The 25269-nt window shown below is 39.1% G+C and overlaps 1 protein-coding gene across 2 annotated transcripts; it reads left to right on the top strand.

Annotated features, from left to right (window-relative positions):
• Window positions 1–1840: 1840 nt before the first annotated feature.
• Window positions 1841–24582, top strand: MSMO1 (methylsterol monooxygenase 1). 2 transcript variants are annotated; one of them, XM_027095826.1, is made up of 6 exons: window positions 1841–1951; window positions 7464–7749; window positions 13288–13436; window positions 14378–14504; window positions 16143–16297; window positions 23633–24582. In XM_027095826.1, the coding sequence occupies exons 2-6, from the start codon at window positions 7495–7497 to the stop codon at window positions 23826–23828; spliced, it is 882 nt and encodes a 293-aa protein (XP_026951627.1). In that variant the 5' UTR covers window positions 1841–1951; window positions 7464–7494; the 3' UTR covers window positions 23829–24582. The 2 variants fall into 2 exon arrangements, with proteins under 2 accessions (XP_026951627.1, XP_026951628.1); XM_027095827.1 differs by lacking the exon at window positions 1841–1951 and adding an exon at window positions 2204–2333.
• The last annotated feature ends 687 nt before the right edge of the window (window positions 24583–25269 follow it).

The raw sequence follows: 25269 nt of genomic DNA, 5'->3' as shown, positions 1-25269 counted from the left end.
GCTGTCACCACTTTAAACACATTTCTTAACCTCTGACATTTTGTCTTCTCTAAAATGGCAACAGTAGTGTCTATGTCACTTACAAGGTTATTGTGGAGTTTGAAAGAAATGGTGTATATTAGTGGGTTTGACATACAGAAGACCCTCAATAAATTATCACTACTGTTGCAGTTCTCTGAACCTCCCATTTCTTCATTGTAAGGAAATAAGTGAGTTGAGCTTATTTCTGTAATTTTGGAGCCATCTCTGTATTTCCTTTCAGCTCTGAATCTCCAAGATTTAAAATAATAATTTGACCCCTTCACATACATACATCTGCTCCGATATAAAAAATATATATCGCTACTGTGGTAGGATTTTAAGTCAGATAATAACAAACATAGTATTACTGAGCACTTCCTGTATTTCAGATACTGTGCAAAGGGCTTTGCATACATAATCACATTTATTGTCATAACAAACATTATTATAATACCCATTTTACAGAAGTACTAGATAAAATTTTGAGAAATAAGTTATCTAAGAGCACACTGCTAATGAGTGACAACCTGGTAGGTCTGACCCCATAGCGCATGCTCTTAACACTCCTTGACAGAAGGCGGCACGTTTGGGCAAAGGGAAACTTGGGCTGCGGTGCAGTCACACCCACAACCTCTAGGGGGGCGCCTAGAGCTAGGCCGGCCAATCAAAGGAATCCTAAATTGGCGTGAGGGGCTGGGATGCACTCCTGCATCAACCAGTCACTGGACTCAGGCTGCCCCCTGGAAAGGGACTTTTGCCATGGGAAAGTGGCTCTTTTTGCCAACATTCAGTAGCTGAAGACCTGCTTTAGTCCTGAAGGGGGGACCTAGGTGGTGCAGCACAGCATCCACCCCAGGACACCATAGACCTCCTAAAGACAGGGCTCTGAACACTCAAGGGACAGATCCCGTTTCTTTTCATTTGATGTGATTTTTCTGTCATGATACTTTACAAAGAACGTGGGTGTCAAACACATGGGACAGTTAGATGAATGGGTAGAGGTCACTGGACCTAACAAGAGACACATCCCTCAAGAAGGGGCTTCCTAAAGCAGATGGTACCTGACCCCTTATTTCAGGCAGGACAGCCAGTCCGATCACAGCCATGAGAAGCGACATTATCCCGTTTGTACAAAGTCCTGCATAGAAAGTGACTTCAACTAGACCGCGTGTTGCCCTTGTGCAAGTTTTAAAAGGCTCTCTTAAGCGAAAGCTTAAATTCGTGGATGACCCCCATCCGTGCACACTCCTGCACCCTGCAGGGTCGGAAGGCGGTCAAGCCTGGCTGCAAGTGTGAGCCCCGTGCGGGTCCGCGGCGGCGGTCACCCCGCGGGCAGGGCCAACTGCCGCGTCCAGTCTCTCCTAAACCTCCCGGACCCTCGGCTTCCCGTCCGCAAACAGGAATGGCGCTGCATTTGAAGATCCCCATCTCCCACGTAAACGTAAACGTAAACGTGGGAGTTATCAAGTGGCGCTGGGGAAGAGAAAGAGGTGGTCTAAACTCGGGGTGCACCGGCGAAAGCTGCGACCTGTGAACCCAGCGCGGCGAAAACACTTCACAGCCCGCAGAATCGCTGCCCCCTCGACCGCTCAAGCGCCTGGGAGCGGGTCCGAGGTTGATACGCGACCCCTCACTGTCTCACCTCCGCCCCACCTACCTGGCTGTGCGCTCCCGCCCCCAGGCTCCGCGGCGCCGCTACTGGTCTGACGCCCAGCTCTCACGATCCTCACTCCATCCGCTCAGCCAATGGCCGCGGCACCAGTGCTCCATTCGCGCGAGTCACACGATGCCGGCAGCTGCGCAGACCAACCACAGCACCTGGAAGGCGGGGCGGGGGCCCTCGCAAGCCAATAACGGCGGGAGGAACCGCCTGAGCGGCTGAGCCTAGCGAAGCTCGGGAGGAGACGGCAGCAGGTACAGCGGAGCGCAGGTGAGTGGCCAGGGTGGAAGAGGGTACGGCCGCTGGCCGCGGATGGAGGCCGGGATGGAGGTCGTGGCGGCGGGTACGGGTGGAAAAGGGTGAAATCCCTCAGTCAATGTCGGAACCGGGCACGGCCCTCAGCCGTCCGGGACAGTGGTCACAGCCCAGGGTGCCAGTGTGACCAGAGTTGTACAAAAGGAGGGGGGCAAGATCAGTTTGTGTGCGCGGCGGGGCGTGCGGTTGGGAAGAGCGTCCGAGGAGGGTACTGAAGGATGAATGGGAGTTGGGCAGAGGACGTACCGGCAAGGGACGCTGTTTCGTGGGCAGAGAGGCCCAAGCGGAGGACGGTCAGAGGCCTTCTTGTAGGAATACCGAGGGTGGGGGCGAGAAGGTGAGAGAGGAGGAGAGCAGAGGCCTATGTCTTTATCAGTGGGGAGGCGCTCGCTGGAACTCTAAGGGTCTGGAGAAGGGGTGGTGAAGCCTGTCTGCTGTTTAGATGGATGCTGGCATCGTGTTCTGGAGGGAGGGTTTAAGAAAGGCACGCTTGGAGGCGCGATCCGGGCACGGCGAAGGGCAGGCACTGCTGACAGCACTCCGACAGCTAAACTTGAAGGTTACTAAGGGAATCCACAAATGACTACATTTCTTTTGTCTGAGCCTGTAGCAGGCCTCCGGTCAATCCAGTTGTGCAAGGGTGAAAAAAGGAAAAGAAAATCCACTCTTTATTTCCCTTCCCCTTTCCTCTTTAATTCCTATTTTTTGCTTCAGTTGTCAACAGTGTATCCATTTCCCTCCCTTGAGTCTGGAGAGTAAACTCCTGAATGTTAATTAAAGCAGTTATCTCTAAATAGGGTAAGTGTGTGAAGACTTAACCCGGGCAGCAGAGATAGAGGTCTGGAACATTCTGTCCCAGATGGCTAAGTAGGTGGTGGCACCAGTTCACTGCGCGGTACAGGAGGTAGGGAGTGTGTGGGTAGGGTTGCAAGAGGCAGTGGCGGAACACGTTGGACATGTTGACGGTGACGTGCCTCTGAACTGTCTAAATTGGAGATGACCAGTAGATTTTTGGATAATCAGAACCTGGGGTTTAGGAGAGAGGCCTAGAGAGAGAGAGAGAGATTGTGGATATCAGCATATTCTCGCAACAGGAGCAGATTAGCTCACTCCAGATAATCTAGAATAGTTGGAAGGAGTAAAGAAAGCATCTCTGGGAAACTATTCAGCCTCAATTCTTGAGCCTTCCTTTCTCAAAAGCTGTACCACAGACTTAACTAAATCAGAAAGTGCTGTATCCTTTCTCATCTCCTGGTTGAGTCTTTGGAACTGATGTTTCCTCTATTCAAAACTATCCCCCCCCAACCCCATCGCACCCGACTTTACTCTCTTTTAATCTAGTCACCTCCCCTCCATGCTCCAGGCTTGAGTTTAGATGCCTCTTTCTCTAGGATGCCTCTTTCCCTGGGCCTCTCTGTTCTATATTTCCAACCCTTTATTGTTCTTGTCACAGATTCTGTGACAATTTGGTTACTTCTTTGTATTCCTCACTAGATTTTATGTTTTGAAGTCAGGGGTGAGGGCAGCAGGGAGCACAGTGACTACACATAGTACCACCCATTAAATCAGAGTGAATACATATGAATCCCAAGAAAGGCGGGCATTTCAAAGTGAGAAGTATCAAATCTTCCAGACTGGCCAGATAAAATAAACTCAAAAACATGTTTGTTGGATCTGGAAGCTTGGAGACTTAGTGATTTTACTTAGAGTAAATTCAGTGCATTGATTAGAATAGGAAACAGATTGTAATTGCTAGAGAATGGATGGGAAATGTGAAAATCATTTTCACATATATGTGAAATATTCCAGCCTATGTGGGATGCTCTTTCAAGGGGCTTGGGTAAACTGTGGGAATTATTCCTCTCTTACTATAATATTTATGTGTTTTATTATTTCGGATCACAGTATAGCATAATGAATGTGAGCACAGGCTCCCCCACGTAGCTTTCTTGTAATTTGGGAAAGTTACTTAATCTTTCTAAACCTCAGTTTTTCATTTGTAAAATGGGGATAATAAAAGTGCCTACCTTGAAGGTGTGGTAAGGATTAAAGTCTTTAATATAGAGAAAGCATGTAACACTCTTAGAAGTTAGTGGCCTATAGAAAGTCCTTAATAATTGTTAGCTTCTTGTAGCTACCATGTGTCAGGTCCTATGTTAAGTACTTCACGTGCATTATTTCTTGGACTCATGAGAAGAACTATATTTATATTCCCTATTTTTTCAGCTTTTTTGAGGTACAGTTGACAAAACTGTAAGATATTTCAAGTGTATGTTGTGGTGATTTGATATACATGTATATCATGAAAAGATTCCCATCATCTAGTTACTATTGTTATTCTTTACATTCTGCAGATAATAAAACTGAGGCTTAGAGAAGTGACTTAACTTGCTCAAGGTTACACAGCTAGTAACTGGTTTAGTAATTGGTTTAGCATCATTAGATTTGGTAACGACCTCATGAAAAATGAGGATTGGAACAACTTTTATTTTGTAATTTAGAATATTGAAGACATTTTGGTGTGGATGGGGACCTAGACTGCAAGCACAGTGGGCCCTTGAACAACTCGGGGATTGGGGCGCCAAACCCCTGGGCTGTTGAAAATCCACACATAACTTTTGGCTCCTCCAGAACTGAACTACTGATAGCCTACTGTTGACCGAAGCCTTACCGATAACATAAACAGCTGAGAAAAGAAAACGTTAAAAAATTAGGAAGAGAAAATACATTTACAGTACTGTGCTGTATTTATTGATACCGTAAGTTTATGTCTTTTTACAAGATGAATGGTCTGTCAGTACCTACATCAACATTGTCTTATATGATACAAAACACTGTGGATGTTATGAATATTACTAACACCAGACATCAAAAATGAAAAGATAATGTGAAAAAGAAATTCATATTTATTCACATGTATAAGGATTCATGCATTGATAATGAAGAAGCAGCAATATGATTGCTTTGTGGTCACCTCGTGTAGTCGATACTATTGCTTTACTATAGCTCAGCCTATACACTAATAAATGAATCATTATAAAGTTTTATAGCATAGTATTAGTCATATCCATAATACAGTATTGGAAACATTGTTACTTTTTTAAAAAAACACTTCACTGATAATAGGCTGGTTTGCAGTAACACATTAATTTTATATTAAATATCACTCACTTTATGCCTGTGTAAGAATAGTATTTACATATATTTTATGCATTCATGACATACCTTTTTCTTAATTTTTTTGATATTTCTAGGCTATGTGGTTTATCTGTGAATTTTTTCAGATTGTTGCAAATCTCCCCAAATTTTTCCAATATATTTATTTTAAAAAATCTGAGTCTAAGGGGACCTGCACAGTTCAAACCTATGTTATTGAAGGGTCAGCTGTAGTTGAGTGAGTTGTGTGTGTGAGAATTAACCAGTCAGAGGCTGTATGTTGATCTCTCCCTTGAGACAGAAGTTGGTTGGTCCAAAGAAAAAGAGAAAGGGAACAGTGGCTTGGGGGAGAGGTGATGGAGGTTAGGAAAACTTTTCTCAAGAAAGGAGGACTTGAGTATGTTGGGTATTTTGGGTTTTTTTTTGTGGTATGCGGGCCTCTCACTGTTGTGGCCTCTCCCATTGCGGAGCACAGGCTCCGGACGCGCAGGCTCAGCGGCCATGGCTCACGGGCCCAGCTGCTCTGCGGCATGTGGGATCCTCCCGGACCAGGGCGCGAACCCGTGTCCCCTGCATCGGCAGGCGGACTCTCAACCACTGCACCACCAGGGAAGCCCTTGAGTATGTTTTTAAACTTGATGGGATGAACTCAGTGAAGAGGGAAAGATGAGAAAGAGTAAGTGATGGACAAGTTCTTGATGAGATAGGATAAGAACACAAGACCAGACAGTCTTAGAGGAGAGGGTGAGTGAGCACAGGCTGTGGCACAATAGTCCCCATGCTGTAAGTCACTTGAGAATGAGTAGGACAGAGGAATGGGGATGCAAAGTGAATTCAGAGTCCTGAGGAAGCTGGCTAAGCTTCCCAGGATCCTCTATGATAAGAGGTCTATGGGGGAAGGGGGCATTAAATACTATTAAGAGTTTCCGAGGCTTAATATATTTGTTTTTAGAGTGGCCCATCATAATTCATAAATTAGGGACATCAGTAAACATTTTTAGGAAAGTGACATTCTTCATAAGTTTTTCTGTTTTTTGATTTGGTGACCTATTAAGCTTATTTATTAAATAAGTAAAACATGCTCATGAAAAAAATTAAAATTGTAAGAAGGTATAAAATGGAAAGTAAAATCTTTCTCCTCTTCATAATCCCCCCAACCGTGTATACATATGCATTTTCTGTACATTTTCTATGTTCGTGTGTGTGTCTGTCATATGTACATATGCACGAAACTGCATAAAGTATATAACCTTTTCACAAAAATATAAGTGGGGTTCTTGCTATACCTTCTGCAACTTGCTGTTTCACAACACTGTATCTTAGACATCTTTCTATGTAGAACATGTAGATCTTCCTCCTTTTATGTGGCTGTGTGTCTTTGGAAGGACCTGATAAAATTTATTTAATTCATTTCTTGTTGATGGACTTAACATTTTGTTTTACTTCTTTCTCTTTCTTTTTGCTATTATTATTTTGCTATTTTTGCAATGCTTCTTTCAGTCTTAGTGTGCTCATCTTGGTACACTTGAGTTAGAAAATTGCTGGGTCAAAAGGTGTATTCATTTTGAGTTGTAATAAATACTGTGAATTTTATAGACTAATCCTCCCATCAACAATGTACAATGGTGCCTATTTCCCCAAATTGTTACTGGGTACTGGGCATTATGAAACTTAAAGATTTTGTTTTAGGATGCATTTCCTATTTGAGTCAAATTGAACTGCTTATTTGCTTAGTAAGCATTTGTATTTATTTTTCTGTGAACCTTCCGTGAATGGTCTTTGTCATTTTTCTGTTGGGTTTTTAGGCTTTTTCTAAAGCACCCATTGTAGCCCTTTGTCATAATTTTTGGAAATATTTTTCCCAGTTTGTCATTTGATCTTTGACTTTATTTATGATTGTCTTTTTATTCACCATTATAAGTATTTAATTTTTATGAAGTCATGTTTGGCAGACTTTTTCTTTATAGATTCTTTTAGTTTTAAGTGACCCAACTATTGCTCATTGAAATTACAAGTTTTTCCTAGAGACCACACTGAAAAGTCTCTAAAGATGGCCTGAAATTTCTTATCCACTATTGTTCTTTAGATCCTGCTCTTGAAAGTTAACAGGTGACTTTGAAATCATACACCACAAATGGAGGTGATGATGACATCCTGTAGACTGGGGTTTTTAATCATGTTTAGGACCTGAGCGATTGGCACTCCTATAGTAATTTAAAAATTAATCAGAAGCATTTTAAAAACTGTTTTCTTAGAATTTCATTGTTTAGCTTGCTTATTTATATATTTATTTATTTACTTATTTTTGCAGAATTATAAGGCTGTCTGCAGAGATTTGAAAAATGGCAACAAATGAAAGTATCAGCATCTTTAGTTCAGCATCCTTGGCTGTGGAATATGTAGATTCACTTTTACCTGAGAATCCTCTGCAGGAACCATTTAAAAATGCTTGGAACTATATGTTGAATAATTATACAAAGTTCCAGATTGCAACATGGGGATCACTCATAGTTCATGAGGTCCTTTATTTCTTGTTCTGTTTACCTGGATTCTTGTTTCAATTTATACCTTACATGAAAAAGTACAAAATTCAAAAGGTGAGTATGATGGACTTGCAGTGGAGTATTGTCATTAGTCTTGTTGAATATTTTTAAGGTAAACATAACTTTATAACTCAAAATAGACTAGATCAGCGCTGTCCAATAGACATACAATGAAGCCACATGTGTAATTTTCTAGTAGAATACATTAAAAAGTAAAAAGAAATAGGGAAAATAATGGTAGCAGTATATTTTATTTAATCCAATAAATCTCAACTGTTGCATTTCAGTAAGTAATCAAAATTTAAAAGTTTTAATGGGATATGTTATATTCTTATTCTTATAATAAGTCTTTGAAATCCAGTGTATATTTTACACTAATTTCAGCCCATCTCAGTTAAGACTAGCTGTATTTAAAATGTTCAATAGCCACATTTCTAGTTGCTACCATATTGGACAGCACAACCCTAGAGCATTTATTGTTAAGGTTTCAAGAATAATTTGTTAAATTGTACCTTAAGTAGATGTGATGTTTATCTAATTTGGGTTTATAAGTTTTAATTAAAAAAATTTTTTTTACTGAGATATAGTTGATATACAGTATATTAGTTTCAGATGTACAACATTGTGATTCAAAATTTTTATACATTATACTCCATTTAAAGTTATTATAAAATATTGACTATATTCTCTGTGCTATACAATATATCCTTGTTACTTATCTATTGTATACATAGTAGCTTGTACTTCTTAATCCCCTACCTCTCACTCCTTCCCCCTTTCCTCTCCCTGCTGGTAACCACTAATTTGTTCTCTATATCTGTGAGTCTGTTCTGTTATATTTGTTCATTTATTTTGGGGTTTTTTCCCCACATGTAAGTGATAACATACATATTTGTCTTTCTCTGACTTATTTCACTTTGCATAATACCTTCCAGGTCCATCCATGTTGTTGCATATGGCAAAATTTCATTCTTTTTTATGGCCAAGTAGTATTCCATTGTGTATATATGCCACATCTTCTTCATCCATTCATCTGTTAATGGACACTTAGGTTGCTTCCATATCTTGGCCATTGTAAAGAATGGTGCTATGAACGTTGTGGGTGTTTTCAGATTAGTGTTTTTATTTTTTTCAGATATATACCCAGGAGTGGAATTGCTGGATCATATGGTAGTTCTATTTTTAGTTTTTTGAGGAACCTCCATACTGTTTTCCACAGTGGCTGTACCAATTTAGATTTCACCAACTGTGTACTAAGTTTCTCTTTTCTTCACAACCTCGCCAGCATTTGTTATTTGTAGTCTTTTTGATTATAGCCATTCTGACAGGTGTGAGGTGAAATCTCATTGTGGGTTTTTTTGTTTGTTTGTTTTGTTTTTTTGCGGTACGCAGGCCTCTCACTGTTGTGGCCTCTCCCGTTGCGGAGCACAGGCTCCGGACACGCAGGCTCAGCGGCCATGGCTCACGCGCCCAGCCGCTCCACGGCATGTGGGATCTTCCCGGAGTGGGGCACGAACCCGTGTCCCCTGCATCGGCAGGCAGACTCTCAACCACTGCGCCACCAGGGAAGCCCTCATTGTGGTTTTGATTTACATTTCCTTGATGATTAGTGGTGTTGAGCATCTTTTCATGTGCCTTTTGGCCATCTGTATGTCTTCTTTGGAAAAATGTCTGTTCAGTTCTTATGCCCATTTTTTAATCAGTTTTTTTTTTGATGTTGAATTGTATGAGCTGTTTGTATATTTTGGATATTAACCCCTAATCAGTCATATCATGTGCAAATATTTTCTCCCATTCAGCAGATTGTCTGTTTTGTCAAAGGTTTCCTTTGCTGTCCAGAAAAGCTTTTAAGTTTAATGAGGTCCCATTTGTTTATTTTTGCTTTTGTTTCCTTTGCTTTAGGAGGCAGATCCAAACAAATATTGTTACGATTTATGTCAGAGTATTCTGCCTATGTTTTCTTCTAGGAGGTTTATGGTGGTTACATACAAATTTTAAAATTATTTGTCCTAGTTCTGTGAAAAATGCCACTGGTGTTTTGATAGGGATTGCATTGAATCTGTAGATTGCCTTGGGTAGTGTGGTCATTTTAACAATATTGATTCTTCCAGTCCGTGAACACAGTATATCTTTACATCTATTTATGTCGTTTTCAGTGTCTTTGATCCGTGTCTCACAGTTTTCTGTTCTTTGTATTAATTTTGTATCCAGCAACTTTACCAAATTCATTGATGAGCTCCAGTAGTTTTCTGGTGGCATCTTTAGGATTTTCTATGTATAGTGTAGTATCATGTCATCTGCAAACAGTAGCAGTTTTACTTCGTCCTTTCCAATTTGGATTCCTTTTCTTTCTTTTTCTTGTCTGATTGCTGTGGCTAGGACTTCCAATACTATGTTGAATAAAGTGGCAAAAGTGGTCATCCTTGTCTTGTTCCTATCTTAGAGGAAATGTTTTCAGCTTTTCACCATTGAGTATGTTGTTAGCTGTGGGCTTATCATCTGTGGCCTGTATTATGTTGAGATATGTTCCTTCTGTACCCACTTTATGGAGAGGTTTTATCATACATAAATTTTAATTTTAAAATTAGCTGCAAGGGAAGGTTATGGGGATTCATGAGTATTATTTTGCACTTCACTCCAGCCCTTGATATCTCAACTCTTAAATGTATGTTAATATGCTGAGACTTTGATCAAGACTGTTAAGGTTTTGTTTTTACCCTAAATATATCATGGTAATTCTGCAGCATTCATGTCATCCCCCCCAAAATGATGATGTTCCTAGCTTCTAGGTATTCACTTCAGTGTACTAAATGTTTCTTGAGAGCTTGCTATGCATGACAAAGTGTTGAGATATACGCAGTGCCTCTTCTCAGTTTTAAACATAGGGAAAATAGTGAACTCTAGTAATGTGTAGACTAATGAGTTTGACACAGTTCCCAGGAAGGAATCTGCACCACCTTGTTAGAAAAAGAAATGATTTGTTGACACTTGGTAAACCCACGATAGTTTCTAATGCTTACTGTTAACTTTTTTCAACAAGTCATGCCAAACTCAAACTCAAGGGCACACAGTCTTGGTGGAAAGCAGGCATCTTGGGAGTGTTCACCTAAGGAGACTGGTTTGTACTCATTGAGTCCATGGCGGGTGGCAGTCAGTGCACACATCCTCTCCGACCAGTCTCTTCTCTTTGTAGCCTCTCCCAGTGAGTCTCACTTTAAGCAAGTACTAACATTGATTCTCTCTGGGGATAGTGCAGAGGGTCAGCTGCCTGTGGACTCCAAGCCAAAGGAGGGAAGAACAAAGGGTAAAGGGAGAAGGAATTAAAAGGGCTGTGGCCTAAAGGAGAGTATCCTGTTACTGTAAATAAAGGGCACAACATTTCCAGAATACTTCTTATAAAAAGGCCTACTTTGAAAGGCAGAATTGAGTTTGGATGCCTAAGTTCTCATGCATGTTTGGAATTCTGGCTGCCACGGGTCACCCATTGGTTTATTTATGGGGCTGATTTGTTGTATGGCTGTCCAGGCCAAAGTATCCCTGTCTGTCTTCTGCCCTCTACAGTTGACTCACTGGTCAGAGGTGGTAACTTTTTCAGAGAGAGAAAGGCCTGTTTCATTCAAGGTTTTATGAAGACCTTAGAATAAAATGTGGCAAAAGAAAGGACGAAGTAATCTAGTTTACAACTAGTTACTGATAAACAGAGATCGAAAGCCTTCAAGTCTGTACTTAGCATGTCTTCCTTGACTTTCACAACCATTAAGGTCCCTGCTTTGAGATTTTTTGATACTAAAATTAGTTGTGAAGATAATCAGTACAAGTTTTCACAATATAAGGGGGTTTAAAAACAAGCCAAAAAATCAGTGTACACAGGTTTACACATTTTAAAGGCAGATACCCTGAAACAGTGAGGGTACAAGGAAAAAGTTGCTGGTGGAGCTAACACTGAAAACTCTGCTTTGAAACAGAATAGACAGCTAATGCACATGCTTGCTACTGGGGAGAATATTCACAGGAATGAGAGAGTAATGAAGTAGACCTTGCAGGATTTTTTTAAGTCTTACGTCTTGATAATTCTCTAGGGATTTTCCTCAAGGATTTATACACTAAAAACATTCTGTCTGAAGTCTGTGGGCCTGGTAAACAGTAAAACGTGATTTTTTAGTTACAGTTGATTCATTTTTGTGTTAATTTCTGCAGCTACATCAGTATTAGAGTCTAGCCAGGATATCACAAGTCAGTTAAACATAGTTCTAGGGGAAAAAGAGTGCCTTTGCCGGCCCAAGCCAGAATCTTCCGTTTATTTTGTCCCCAATCACAGACTGGAAGTTTGGAGGAGCGGGGTCAGATCATGCTCAGAGTAGAAATAGACAATTATAAATTATCTCGCCTAATTTCCTCATTTTATTGTTGAGCAGACTGAGATGTGAGCTTCACAGAGCCCCAGAGGTTAGAGCCAGCTCTCCAGACTGATTACCAGTTGAATGCTGTTTCTTTTTTGTCAGGGAAGGTAACTCTCCCAAAGAATTTCAAGAACAACACTGCAACCCTAGACTTTAGTTAGTCCAAGTTCCGCTAATAACTGCGTGTGTGATCCTGGGCAGGGAGGTTGACCTCTGGGCCTCTGCTGAGGTCAGTGGTTTCATCCTTGGGATATTACGGTTCAGTTAAAACACTTGCATTGGTAAGTTTCTGAATTTTTAGGTAAGGACATTTAAAACAAAGCAGTAACTATTTATTATCACCATCTTTTTGTAAAACCAAAAGCACTTTTTAACTAATTGCACCCCTTTAAATTGAATAAATTTTAGACTTTTATATATGGCTTGTTAAGCAAGTCGATAATCCTGATGAGGTTTTGTGAACGTTTCACTACAGTAATCTCACTTCCTCATTTTGACTTTAATCTGTGAACTTCATCTGTGGGCAGTAGCTCTCCGTTCTTTGGGAACCACTGGACACATTTGTTTTCTAAGTTCTTCCAGCTCAGAGAGTTTCTAATTCTGTCAATGTATAAGAACAAAAATGCACTTATTTCTGGGAATGAAAACCGCTGAATGGCTGGCAGTGTTGATGTACCTGTGTAATAAGGCTTCCAATGCTATGTGTGCAGCTGCCTCAGCAATTGGGAGAACCCAACTGTGATCTTAGCGTAACACATTTCTTCCTCTGGCATTCCTGATAAAAGAAGTAAATGATCTGTGAGCAGCAAAGACAAGAGTTATTCGTTCTGTAGTGCTCCTTTGGTTTGTAGAGATCATTGGGACCATTATGCCTGGGTTTGTCTATTGACAATTTCTTCACCTATTTAAAGTAGTGATAATATCGATAGTTGTCAAGGTTTTAGAAGTGCGTGTGTGTGTGTGTGTGTGTGTGTGTGTGTGTGTGTGTGTGTGTGTTGTGGTTCCTGGACCTTAGTTACTGTAACACAGCAATTATAATATAGAATTCACATAACATAGGATTAATTAAATAACATAAACTTAAGTCCCCATATAAACGTTAGAGAAAAAGCTAGGAATTTACTTCTAGTTTTCAGGTGAAACTCCTGATAGCAGAGGCTAATACTAAATATTTTGATTTTTTTCTCCATAGGATAAACCAGAAACGTGGGAAAATCAATGGAAATGTTTTAAAGTACTTCTCTTTAATCACTTTTGTATCCAGCTTCCTTTGATTTGTGGAACCTATTATTTTACAGAGTATTTCAATATTCCTTATGATTGGGAAACAATGCCAAGATGGTATGTAGATGAAGATTTGCTTTTTATACTCAGTCATGGTTTATCATTCAATTAAAATATCCTTAATGTTATTTTCTTTCTTCATTGGGTCAGTGTTTGTTTCTTCTAAACTTTGGAAATAAATAAAATGTAGAAAAGTAAACCGTAACAGAAACTTAAAATGTCCCCATTTTTATATGTTTCTATATTTTAGTGTAATATTTTTATTGGAAGGTGAGTTTCTTGCATCAGAAGTTTCCATAGCATCCATTATATGATTGTGTACAGATACACACGCTTATGCCAAGAAAAAATATATTGCATTTTAAGTCTAAAATGAAAGAAAAAATGAGAGAATAGTTTGTGAAGTTTATAAAAATTATGTCCATACAGACAGAAACATACATTATCTGAGCATAAATATTTGTGTTCAAATACTATTTGTATTCAACTGTCTGTTCTGACTTAACCTGAATACAGATGTACAGTATATAGATACGTGCTTTTCCTATTACTGTATATTCAACATATAAAAGAATTTCTGTGTATGTGTTCATATGTATATAAAATATATTTTGCCCATTGCACTTATATGCTTCTCTTTGTCAGGAAAAAAACGATGATTTTACTCTTATTAATCTTAATTCAAGTCCTTTATCAATGTTACTCTTTTCCTAGAAATTTTGAGTTTTGTTTCTTAACTCTGACTTTATACCTGTGACTTTTTTTTAAGCGAATTAGAATTGGCATGGTGGTCAGCTTCTTTAACCCTTCTTCAGGTGGTATCATATAGGTAGCTTGCATCTATATGTATTGTTTTGAGAATTTGTTGATCAATAAAACCAGTTAGGTCAAGCTGGTATTTGCTTTTATGCAGTGTCTCCAGCAGTGATCCCAGGTAAAAGTCTAGATTGTTTAAGTAAAAGTTATTTAATCCTCATTACAGTATTTTCATCTTAAAGGTACATGCTTTTGGCAAGATGCCTTGGCTGTGCAGTGATTGAGGATACCTGGCACTATTTCCTGCATAGGCTCTTACACCACAAAAGAATATATAAGCATATTCATAAAATTCATCATGAGTTTCAGGTATGTTAGAACTATATTTAATCCATTTTTTTCTATTAGAGGCAAAAATGTCATTTAAAAAAAAGTCTCCTGGACTTTAAAAAAAATTGTCAGTGATGTATTTATTTCTTTTTCCTTTGGCATGATTGTTAAGAATATAATACACGCACACCTAAACACAAAGGGAGTTCTACAGATTTTCTTTAATATCTTAATTTCATGGTAAATTGAGACCTGAAAGAAAAATGTTACGTGAAATCGTTCATTTTTGTCTTTGGGTCCAGAGCACTATCCTCACACAGTTGGGTCCCTGGCAGTTTGATAGAGGCCTCTAGTGCTGTTAAGGTCATTTAAGTGGGAACCCAAAACAACAAACCTTGAATCGTTAAATTCCTAAAACAATTTCCAAGTTAGTTTTAACACATTTCCACATAATTGCTAACTCCTTCCCACAAAACAGTGATTTTTATCAGAACTGCTTTGATGTTAGCTTTGTTGAATTTGTTATTTTGGTATGTTCTGCATTGATCCTAATTACATGATATGATAAATCAAACATCCCTTTCTTGGCAGAACAAATTCAGGTGCATAAACCAAAATTAGAATTCAAGTCAATTGTTTAATGCCTTTATCTCACACCATCAAAGACAGCTATTAAAATAGATTGTTTTAAGGACATCCCTAGACCTTTTAATGTTTGGTAAGAACAAAAAAAAATTTTATTGAGAATTACTGTTAATGTTTATATATGTATGGCTAGATATATAGTTGATCCTCAGTATCCATGGGTTCTGAATTCATGAATTCAACCAACCGAGGATTGAAAATATTTGGGAAAAAAATTCCAGAAAGTTCCGAAAGGCAAAACTTGAATTTGCCTCGAGTGGACAACTATTTACATAACGTTTAAATTTTATTTACAACAATTACACAGCATTTACATTGTATTAGATATTACAAATAATCTATAGATGATTTAAAGTATATGGGAGGATGTTCATAGGTTATATGCAAATACTGCTCCATTTTATATAAGGGACTTGAGCATCCTTGGAGTTTGGTATCCATGGGGGTCCTGGAACCAATCCCCCTGGGATACCTAGGGATGACTGTACTATCATAACATATAGAAGAGATATAATTTTATAAAACGATATACATAAATAAATTAGAATATATATATTAGGGTTCTCCAAAGAAACAAAATCAATAGGAGACACACACACACACATACACACACACACAGATTTATTTTAAGGAACTGGTTCATGCACTTGTGGGGGCTGGTGAATCAAATCTGTAGGGCAGCTCACAGGTTGGAAACGCAGGTGAGAGTTGATGTTGCAGGCCTGGATCTCAATTCCTTAGGGCAGCAGGCTGGAAACCAGGCAGGGTTTCTGTATTGTAGTCTTGAGAATTCCATCTTTCTTGGGAAGCATCAGTCTTTGCTTTTAAGGCCTTCATCTGATTGGATGAAGCTCACCTGGGTTATGGAGGGTCCTCTTCTTTACTCATGGTCTACTGACTTAACTGTTAATCACATCTAAAAAAGACCTTCACACCAGCATCTAGGCTGGTGTTTGACCAAGCAGCTGGGCACCGTGGCCTAGATAAGTTGACACATAAAATTAACCATCACTGAATTCTTACTTATTTTAGGCTCCATTTGGAATGGAAGCTGAATATGCACATCCTCTGGAAACCTTAATTCTTGGAACTGGATTTTTCATTGGAATCATGCTTTTATGTGATCATGTTATTCTTCTTTGGGCCTGGGTAACCATTCGTTTGATAGAAACTGTTGATGTCCATAGGTAAGCTATGGTTTCTATTCAGGTAAAAGTATCATAAAATATCCTTTTTTCATGGTCATAGATTATCTTTATTTCTCTTTTTTTTTAATTGAAATGTAACTGACATGTAACATTGTGTTTTAGGTGTGCAACATAATGGTTTGATATATGTATATATTGCAAAATGCTCACCACACTGTTCATCTCTACACAGAGTTACAAATTCGAGAACTCTTAAGATCTACTCTCTTAGCAACTTTCAGATTCACAGGATTGTTGATTTCAGCCTCCATGCTGTACATTACATGTCCAGGACTTATTCATCTTATAACTGGAAGTTCATACCTTTTGACCACCTTCACCCATTTCATGCACCGTAATCATTGTCATAGGTTATCTTTTTTCCTAAGTAGAGTAATAGGAGAAGTTAACCTTGTTAATGTTACTATTTTTAATAAACAGGAGAACATAATTGGATAAAAGTTCAAATAATAATTTTGTGGTTTTTTTACATTCCTATCTATGGCTGTTGTCATTTTTATGGTGAGAGTATATTCATGTATCATTTGAGAAAATGAAATAAAATTCTGATAAGTGCTGCAGAACTGCCCTCCAAAAGGGCCCCTCTCTACACGCCCAGCAGGAACCTGTAAGAATGCTTTCCCTGCACCCAACACCCTTTGCAAACTGAACATTACAGTCTTGTTAATCTTGGTCAGTAGGAGGGCAGAGAGCCTTCAGGGTTATGCACTGCATTCCCCAGGGGCTGGTGAGGCTGCACGGCTGTCTTTGTTCTGGGTTTTTTCTTTTTTATTCCCAGTCTCCCGATTCATCCCACCACCACCACCTCACCCCGCCGGCTTAGTGTCTACGTTTGTTCTCTACATCTGTGTCTCTATTTCTGCCTTGCAAACCTGGTTCATCTGTACCATTTTTCTAGATTCCACATACATGCGTTAATATACGATGTTTGTTTTTCTCTTTCTGACTTACTTCACTCTGTATGACAGTCTCTAAGTCCATCCACGTATCTGCAAAGGATCCAATTTCATTCCTTTTTATGGCTGAGTAATATTTCATTGTATATATGTACCACATCTTCTTTATCCATTCCTCTGTCGATGAACATTTAGGTTGTTTCCATGACCTGGCTATTGTAAACAGTGCTGCACTGAACATTGGGGTGCATGTGTCTTTTTGGATTATGGTTTTCTCTGGGTATATGCCCAGTAGTGGGATTGCTGGGTCATATGGTAATTCTATTTTTAGTTTCTTAAGGAACCTCCATACTGTTCTCCTTAGTGGCTATATCAGTTTACATTCCCACCAACAGTGCAAGAGGGTTACCTTTTTTCCACACCCTCTCCAGCATTTGTTGTTTGTAGATTTTCTGATGATGCCCATTCTAACTGGTGTGAGGTGATACCTCATTGTAGTTTTGATTTGCATTTCTCTAATAATTAATGATGTTGAGCAGCTTTTCATGTGCTTCTTGGCCATCTGTATGTCTTCTTTGGAGAAATGTCTATTTAGGTCTTCTGCCCATTTTTGGATTGGGTTGTTTGTTTTTTTAATAGTGAGCTGCATGAGCTGTTTATATATTTTGGAGATTAATCCTTTGTCTGTTGATTTGTTTGCAAATATTTTCTCCCATTCTGAGGGTTGTCTTTTCATCTTGTTTATAGTTTCCTTGGCTGTGCAAAAGCTTTTAAGTTTCATTAGGCCCCATTTGTTTATTTTTTTAAATTTTCCATTACTCTAGGAGGTGGATCAAAGAAGATTGTGCTGTGATTTATGTCAAAGAGTGTTCTTCCTATGTTTTCCTCTAAGAGTTTTATAGTGTCCTGTCTTAACATTAGGTCTTTAATCCATATTGAGTTTATTTTTGTGTATTGTTGTTGGGGAGTGTTCTAATTTCATTCTTTTACATGTAGCTGTCCAGTTTTCCCAGCACCACTTACTGAAGAGACTGTCTTTTCTCCATTGTATATTCTTGCCTCCTTTATCAAAGATAAGGTGACCATATGTGCATCGGTTTATCTCTGGGCTTTCTATCCTGTTCCATTGATCTATATTTCTGTTTTTGTGCCAGTACCATATTGTCTTGATTACTGTAGCTTTGTAGTATGGACTGAAGTCAGGGAGTCTGATTCCTCCAGCTCCGTTTATTTCCCTCAAGACTGCTTTGGCTATTTGGGGTCTTTTGTGTCTCCATACAAATTTTAAGATTTTTTGTTCTACTTCCTTAAAAAATGCCATTGGTAATTTGATAGGGATTGCTTTGAATCTGTAGATTGCTTTGAGTAGTATAGTCATTTTAACAATATTGATTCTTCCAATCCAAGAACATGGTGTATCTCTCCATCTGTTTGTGTCATCATTGATTTCTTTCATCAGTGTCTTATAGTTGTCTGAGTACAGGTCTTTTACCTCCTTAAGTAGGTTTATTCCTAGGTATTTTATCCTTTTTGGTGCAATGGTGAATGGGAGATTGTTTCCTTAATTTCTCTTTCTGATCTTTCATTGTTAGTGTATAGGAATGCAAGAGATTTCTGTGCATTAATTTTGTATCCTGGGACTTTACCAAATTCATTGGTTAGCTCTAGTAGTTTTCTGGTGGCATCTTTAGGATTATCTGTGTATAGTATCATGTCATCTGCAAACAGTGACAGTTTTACTTCTATTTTGCAATTTGTATTCCTTTTATTTCTTTTTCTTCTCTGATTGCCATAGCTAGGACTTCCAAAGTTATGTTGAATAATAGTGGTGAGAGTGGACATCCTTGTGTTGTTCCTGATCTTAGAGGAAATGCTTTCAGTTTTTCACCATTGGGAATGGTGTTTGCTGTGGGTTTGTCATATATGGCCTTTATTATGTTGAGGTAGGTTCCCTCTGTGCCCACTTTCTTGAGAGTTTTTATCATAAATGGGTGTTGAATTTTGTCAAAAGCTTTTTCTGCATCTCTTGAGATGATCATATGGTATTTATTCTTCAATTTGTTAATATGGTGTATCACATTGATTGATTTGTGTATATTGAAGAATCCTTGCATCCCTGGGCTAAATCCTTTTAGCCCAGGATAAAAGGATTTTATCCTTTGATCTGTCCATTGGTGTAAATGAGGTGTTAAAGTCCCCCACTATTATTGCGTTACTGTCGATTTCCTCTATTATAGCTGTTAGTATTTGCCTTATGTATTGAGGTGCTTCTATGTGGGATGCTTATATATTTATAATTGTTATATCTTCTTCTTGGATTGATCCCTTGATATTGTGTAGTGTCCTTCCTTGTCTCTCATAACATTCTTTATTTTAAAGTCTACTTTATCTGATATGAGTATTGCTACTCCAGCTTTCTTATGATTTCCATTTGCATGGAATATCTTTTTCTGTCCCCTCACTTTCAGTCTGTATGTGTCCCTAGGTCTGAAGTGGATGTCTTGTAGACAGCATATATACGGGTTTTGTTTTTGTATCCATTCAGGGAGCCTGTGTCTTTTGGTTGGAACTTTTAATCCATTCACATTTAAGGTAATTCTTGATATTTATGTTCCTATTACCATTTTCTTAATTGTTTGGGCATTGTTTTTGTAGGTCCTTTTCTTCTCTTGTGTTTCCCACTTAGAGAAGTTCCTTTAGTGTTTCCTGTAGAGCTGGTTTGGTGGTGCTGAATTCTCTTAGCTTTTGCTTATCTGTAAAGCTTTTGATTTCTCTGTTGAATCTGAATGAGATCCTTGCCAGGTAGAGTAACCTTGGATGTAGGTTCTTCCCCTTCATCATTTTAACTATATCATGCCACTCCCTTCTGGCTTGTAGAGTTTCTGCAGAGAAATCAGCTGTTAACCTTATGGGGTGACTTGTATGTTATTTGTCGTTTTTCCCTTGTTGCTTTTTTTTTTTTTTTTTTTAATGTTGAGTCTTCTTTTAATTAATTTATTTTTATTTTTGGCTGTGTTGGGTCCATGTTTCGGTGCGAGGGCTTTCTCTAGTTATGGCAAGCGGGGGCCACTCTTCATCGCAGTGCACGGGCCTCTCACTGTCGTGGCCTCTCTTGTGGAGCGCAGGCTCAGTAGTTGTGGCTCATGGGCCTAGTTGCTCCGCGGCATGTGGGATCTTCCCAGACCAGGGCTCGAACCCATGCCCCCTGCATTAGCAGGCAGATAATCACCCACTGCGCCACCAGGGAAGCCCTCCCTTGTTGCCTTTTTTTTTTTTTTTTTTTCGGTACACGGGCCTCTCACTGCTGTGGCCTCTCCCGTTGTGGAGCACAGGCTCTGGACGCACAGGCTCAGCGGCCATGGCTCACGGGCCCAGCCACTCCGCGGCATGTGGGATCTTCCCAGACTGGGTCACGAACCCATGTCCCCTGCATCGGCAGGCGGACTCTCAACCACTGCGCCACCAGGGAAGCCCCCTTCTTGCTTTTAATAATTTTTCTTTGTCTTTAATTTTTGTCAATTTGATTACTATGTGTCTTGGCATGTTTCTCCTTGGGTTTATCCTGCCTGGGGCTCTCTGCGCTTCCTGGACTTGGGTGGCTCTTTCCTTTCCCATGTTAGGGAAGTTTTCGACTGTAATCTCTTCAGATATCTTCTTGGGTCCTTTCTCTCTTCTCCTTCTGGGACCCCTATAATTCAAATGTTGGTGCATTTAAGGTTGTCCCAGAGGTCTCTTAGGCTGTCTTCATTTCTTTCTGGTCTTTATTCTGTTTCGTGGCAGTGAATTCCACCATTCTACCTTCCAGATCACTTATCCATTCTTCTGCCTCAGTTATTCTGCTGTTTATTCCTTCTAGTGTATTTTTCATTTCAGTTATTATATTATTCATCTCTGTTTGTTTGTTCTTTTATTCTTCTAGGTCTTTGTTAAACATTTCTTGTCTCTTCTTGATCTTTGCCTCCATTCTTTTTCCGAGGTCCTGGATCATCTTCACTATCATTATTCTTAATTCTTTTTCTGGAAGGTTGCCTATCTCCACTTCATTTAGTTGTTTTTCTGGGGTTTTATCTTGTTCCCTTCATCTGGTACATAGTCCTCTGCCTTTTCATTTTGTCTGTCTTTCTGTGAATGTGGTTTTCATCCCACAGGCTGCAGGATTGTAGTTCTTCTTGCTTCTGCTGTCTGCCCTCTGGTGGATGAGGCTGTCTAAGAGGCTTGTGCAAGCTTCCTGATGGGAGGGACTGGTGGTGGGTAGAGGTGGGTGTTGCTCTGTGGGCAGAGCTCACTAAAACTTTAATCCATTTGTCTGTTGAAGGGTGGGGCCGAGTTCCCTGCCTGTTGGTTGTTTGGCCTGAGGCAGCACTGGAGCCTAGAGGCTCTTTGGTGGGGCTAATGGCAGACTCTGGGAGGGCTCACACCAAGGAGTGCTTCCCAGAACTTCTGCTGCCAATGTCATTGTCCCCACAGTGAGCCACAGCCACCCTCCGCCTCTGCAGGAGACCCTCTAACACTAGCAGGTACATCTAGTTCAGTCTCCTATGGGGTCAGTGCTCCTTCCCCTGGGTCCTGATGCACACACTACTTTGTGTGTGTCTTCCACGAGTCGAGTCTCTGTTTCCCACAGTCCAATCGAAGTCCCACAGTCAAATCTTGCTAGCCTTCAAAGTCTGAATCTGGGACTTCCTCCTCCCATTGCTGGACCCCCAGGTTGGGAAGCCTGATGTGGGGCTCAGAACCTTCACTCCAGTGGGTGGACTTCTGTGGTATAAGTGTTCTCTGGTTTGTGAGTCACCCACCCAGCGGTTATGGGTTTTGATTTTATTGTGATTGTGCCCCTCCTACCATCTCATTACAGCTTCTCCTTTGTCTTTGGATGTGGGGTATCTTGTTTGGTGAGTTCCAGTGTCTTCCTGTCGATGATTGTTCAGCAGTTAGTTGTGATTCCAGTGCTCTCACAAGAGGGAGTGAGAGCATGTCTTTCTGCTCAACCTGTCTTTGTGCTTGTTGACCAACAGTAATTTTTTCTTTGAATTACCATTTTATATCATTTGCCAGTTTTTCTGTTAAGGCTATACGTTTTATAACCTATTGGTTCATGTGTAAGCTTTGTTTGTTACCTATGTTGTAAATATTTTCTCTCCATCTGTCATTTGAATTTTAACTCTTGATGGTTCTTTTGCAGTTGTGAAGTTTTAAATTTTTATGTAGTAAAATCTGTCAGGTTTTTTTTTTTTACATCTTTATTGGAGTATAATTGCTTTACAATGGTGTGTTAGTTTCTGCTTTATAACAAAGTGAATCAGTTATACATATACGTATGTTCCCATATCTCTTCCCTCTTGCGTTTTGGATTTCATGCCTTGCAGAGTCTTCCTGAAACATTGTTCAAATGAAAATATTCTTGTTGTTTTCTTAAAAATTTGGTTAAATACTGTAATTCAGGAGCAGCAATTACTTTATCCTTCTGTAATGAACCTAAACCTAACTCTTACTTGAAAAAAATATTGAAACATCCACCGAATGGATTCACTGAATAAAACATTTGTGTACTCCACTGCCCAGCACTGATGAAAACTGCTTGTGATATGTTCATATTTCACATGCTTCCTTTCTGTTGATTGGAAGGCATTTTTTGGTAAATTATTTCTATTAAATGCCTTTTCAAATTCCTAATATCCTAATTTTTCATCATTTAAAAATGATTATATATTTATTGCATTTTTATTTGGGAATTTTCATCTGTGAAAGCAGAATATGAAATTCTAGGAATTGTTTCTGAGTCACTAAAGTAGCAAAATTAATGCTTCTAAGTCTTAGGCAGAAAAGTGGTAGATGGTGTTTCCTTCAATCTTTCCTTCCATCGCTCTTTTCTCCTTCCTTCCCCCTTCATACTCCTTAAGGATGGGAAGGATTGGGGTGATTCAGACTGGTATAATTGTAGATATCAGATTTTAGACTTGTAGTTAGAAATAAAGGTGGGTACTCTAAAAGAAGTTGCAAAACAGTAATCCTCAGGTTTAACCTTTGTAATGCTTGGTACTAATTTTATATAACTTTAACTAAAAAAAATATGTAGTATTATGGGTGTTACAAACTATGGTGAGAAAGTCCTCTAAAACAGAAAAAAAAAAGTCATGAAAATCTATGTCTAAAGATTCATTACTATAACCCCTCTTTCATCCCCTGATGTGTAATATTAATGTCTATTAATTGTTGAAGGTGTTTTTAAATTTCTTAAAGTGGTTTCTAGAATATGCACCATTTGCTGTGAGTTTTTGTCTTTTGTAAACATGTCAGAAATAAGTGACTTAGGTAAAGTGGAATGTTATTTGAATAGTTAACAAGCATATTACTATCAATGAAAATGTCAATTAAGGTGTATTTACTTTCTTAATACTCCTTATCATTTTTATTTCAGTGGTTATGACATTCCTCTCAACCCTTTAAATCTCATTCCTTTCTATGCTGGTTCTCGGCATCACGATTTCCACCACATGAACTTCATTGGAAACTATGCTTCGACATTTACATGGTGGGATAGACTTTTTGGAACAGACTCTCAATTTATTGCCTACATTGAGAAAACGAAGAAGGTTGAGAAAAAGACTGAATAAGCATCTCACATAAACCTTCCTGCAGATACACATTTCCTGAATTGAAGCTAGTAGCTAACATTGCTTCTGGGGAGTGGAAATAAACATGTGTCTTGGTTGCTAAGTGATAAAAAGAACATTAACAACTTTTAATTATCTTCCTAGTGGGAACTTTTATATGTTTAAGTACAGTTTCCCTGAGGAACCTTTAAAGGCCATGTTGCTAACTTTACAAAAAGGATTTAAGTAATGGAAGGAATATTAATGTATGTCTTTTTCCCAAGTTGTACCATAGGCCTGAAGCTGAAATTGGTCTTCAAACCTTTTAAATATATAGTGACCATTTCAAGAACTCTTAGTAGTACTGAATTTTAAATACTATTTTGGAATTTGCTTAAAGATCAGATGCCATGGGTTGAACCACACCAATCTGTATAGTGTGAGTGAGTGCTAACTCTGAAATAGCCAGCACCAGGAATTTCTGCTCGTATCTGGAGCTGACCAGTTTGGGGTGATTCTCTTTCTGAGAAGTCCTTTTTGACTGTAATGTACTACTCTTATCTATAAATTAAGGCATTTCTGAAAGACTATTTTAGTCTAAAGGTTTTCAGGTTACTTGAATTTTTTAAACATTGAGCTTTATTTCTGCTATTTACCCTTTCTTTTTTGTATATCAAGTTTTCATTATACTTAAAGCTGTATCTTGAAACTTTGTGTACTGACTTGCTGTATTTGCACTTGGAGCTATTGAAATAAATGTGATTTTGTTTGATTATTTGGTTTCCAATTTTGAACATCATTTGTCACCTTTTATTCTTATCAGGAAATGTATAGAAATCACTAAATTATTAAATTTTGCCATAAAAGGAATAGTTTTTAAGTGCTTCATTTGCTAAACTTTTGGCAGTCTCAACATGTATTTATCAGGCTACCTATTGTGGGAAATTCTATTGACCTAATAAAATGGAGGATATCGAAGCAGGTCTTTTCTCCACTTAGAAAATGTAAAGAAGAATGGAGCTAAACTTATTAGGGCTGGTTTAATTTCAAGTATCTAGAGTCTGATTTAAAGCAAGAGGTGATAATTCTAACTTTGTATACGGTAGTACCAAATTATAATTTTTAAAAAATATGGAGCCATCTTCTGGTAAGTTTCTTTTTTCTTTTCTTTTTTTGTTTGTTTTGTTTTTGTTTTTTTTTTTTGCTGTACGCGGGCCTCTCACTGTTGTGGCCTCTCACGTTGCGGAACACAGGCTCTGGACGCGCAGGCCCAGCGGCCATGGCCCACGGGCCCAGCCGCTCTGCAGCATGTGAGATCCTCCCGGACCGGGGCACAAACCCGTGTCCCCTGCATCGGCAGGCGGACTCTCAACCACTGCGCCACCAGGGAAGCCCTCTTTTTTTTTTTTTTTTTTTTTTTAACACTTATACAGTAAAGAGGTTCAAATAAGAGTTGAGAAAG

Source organism: Aethalodelphis obliquidens, unplaced genomic scaffold (assembly GCF_003676395.1).
Source record: "Aethalodelphis obliquidens isolate GAN/ISIS:26980383/991018 unplaced genomic scaffold, ASM367639v1 scaffold95, whole genome shotgun sequence".
NCBI classification, from domain to species: Eukaryota; Metazoa; Chordata; class Mammalia; order Artiodactyla; family Delphinidae; genus Aethalodelphis; species Aethalodelphis obliquidens.
The sequence above is the reverse complement of the archived record's forward strand: the minus strand, read 5'-3'. Positions and strand labels throughout refer to the sequence as shown.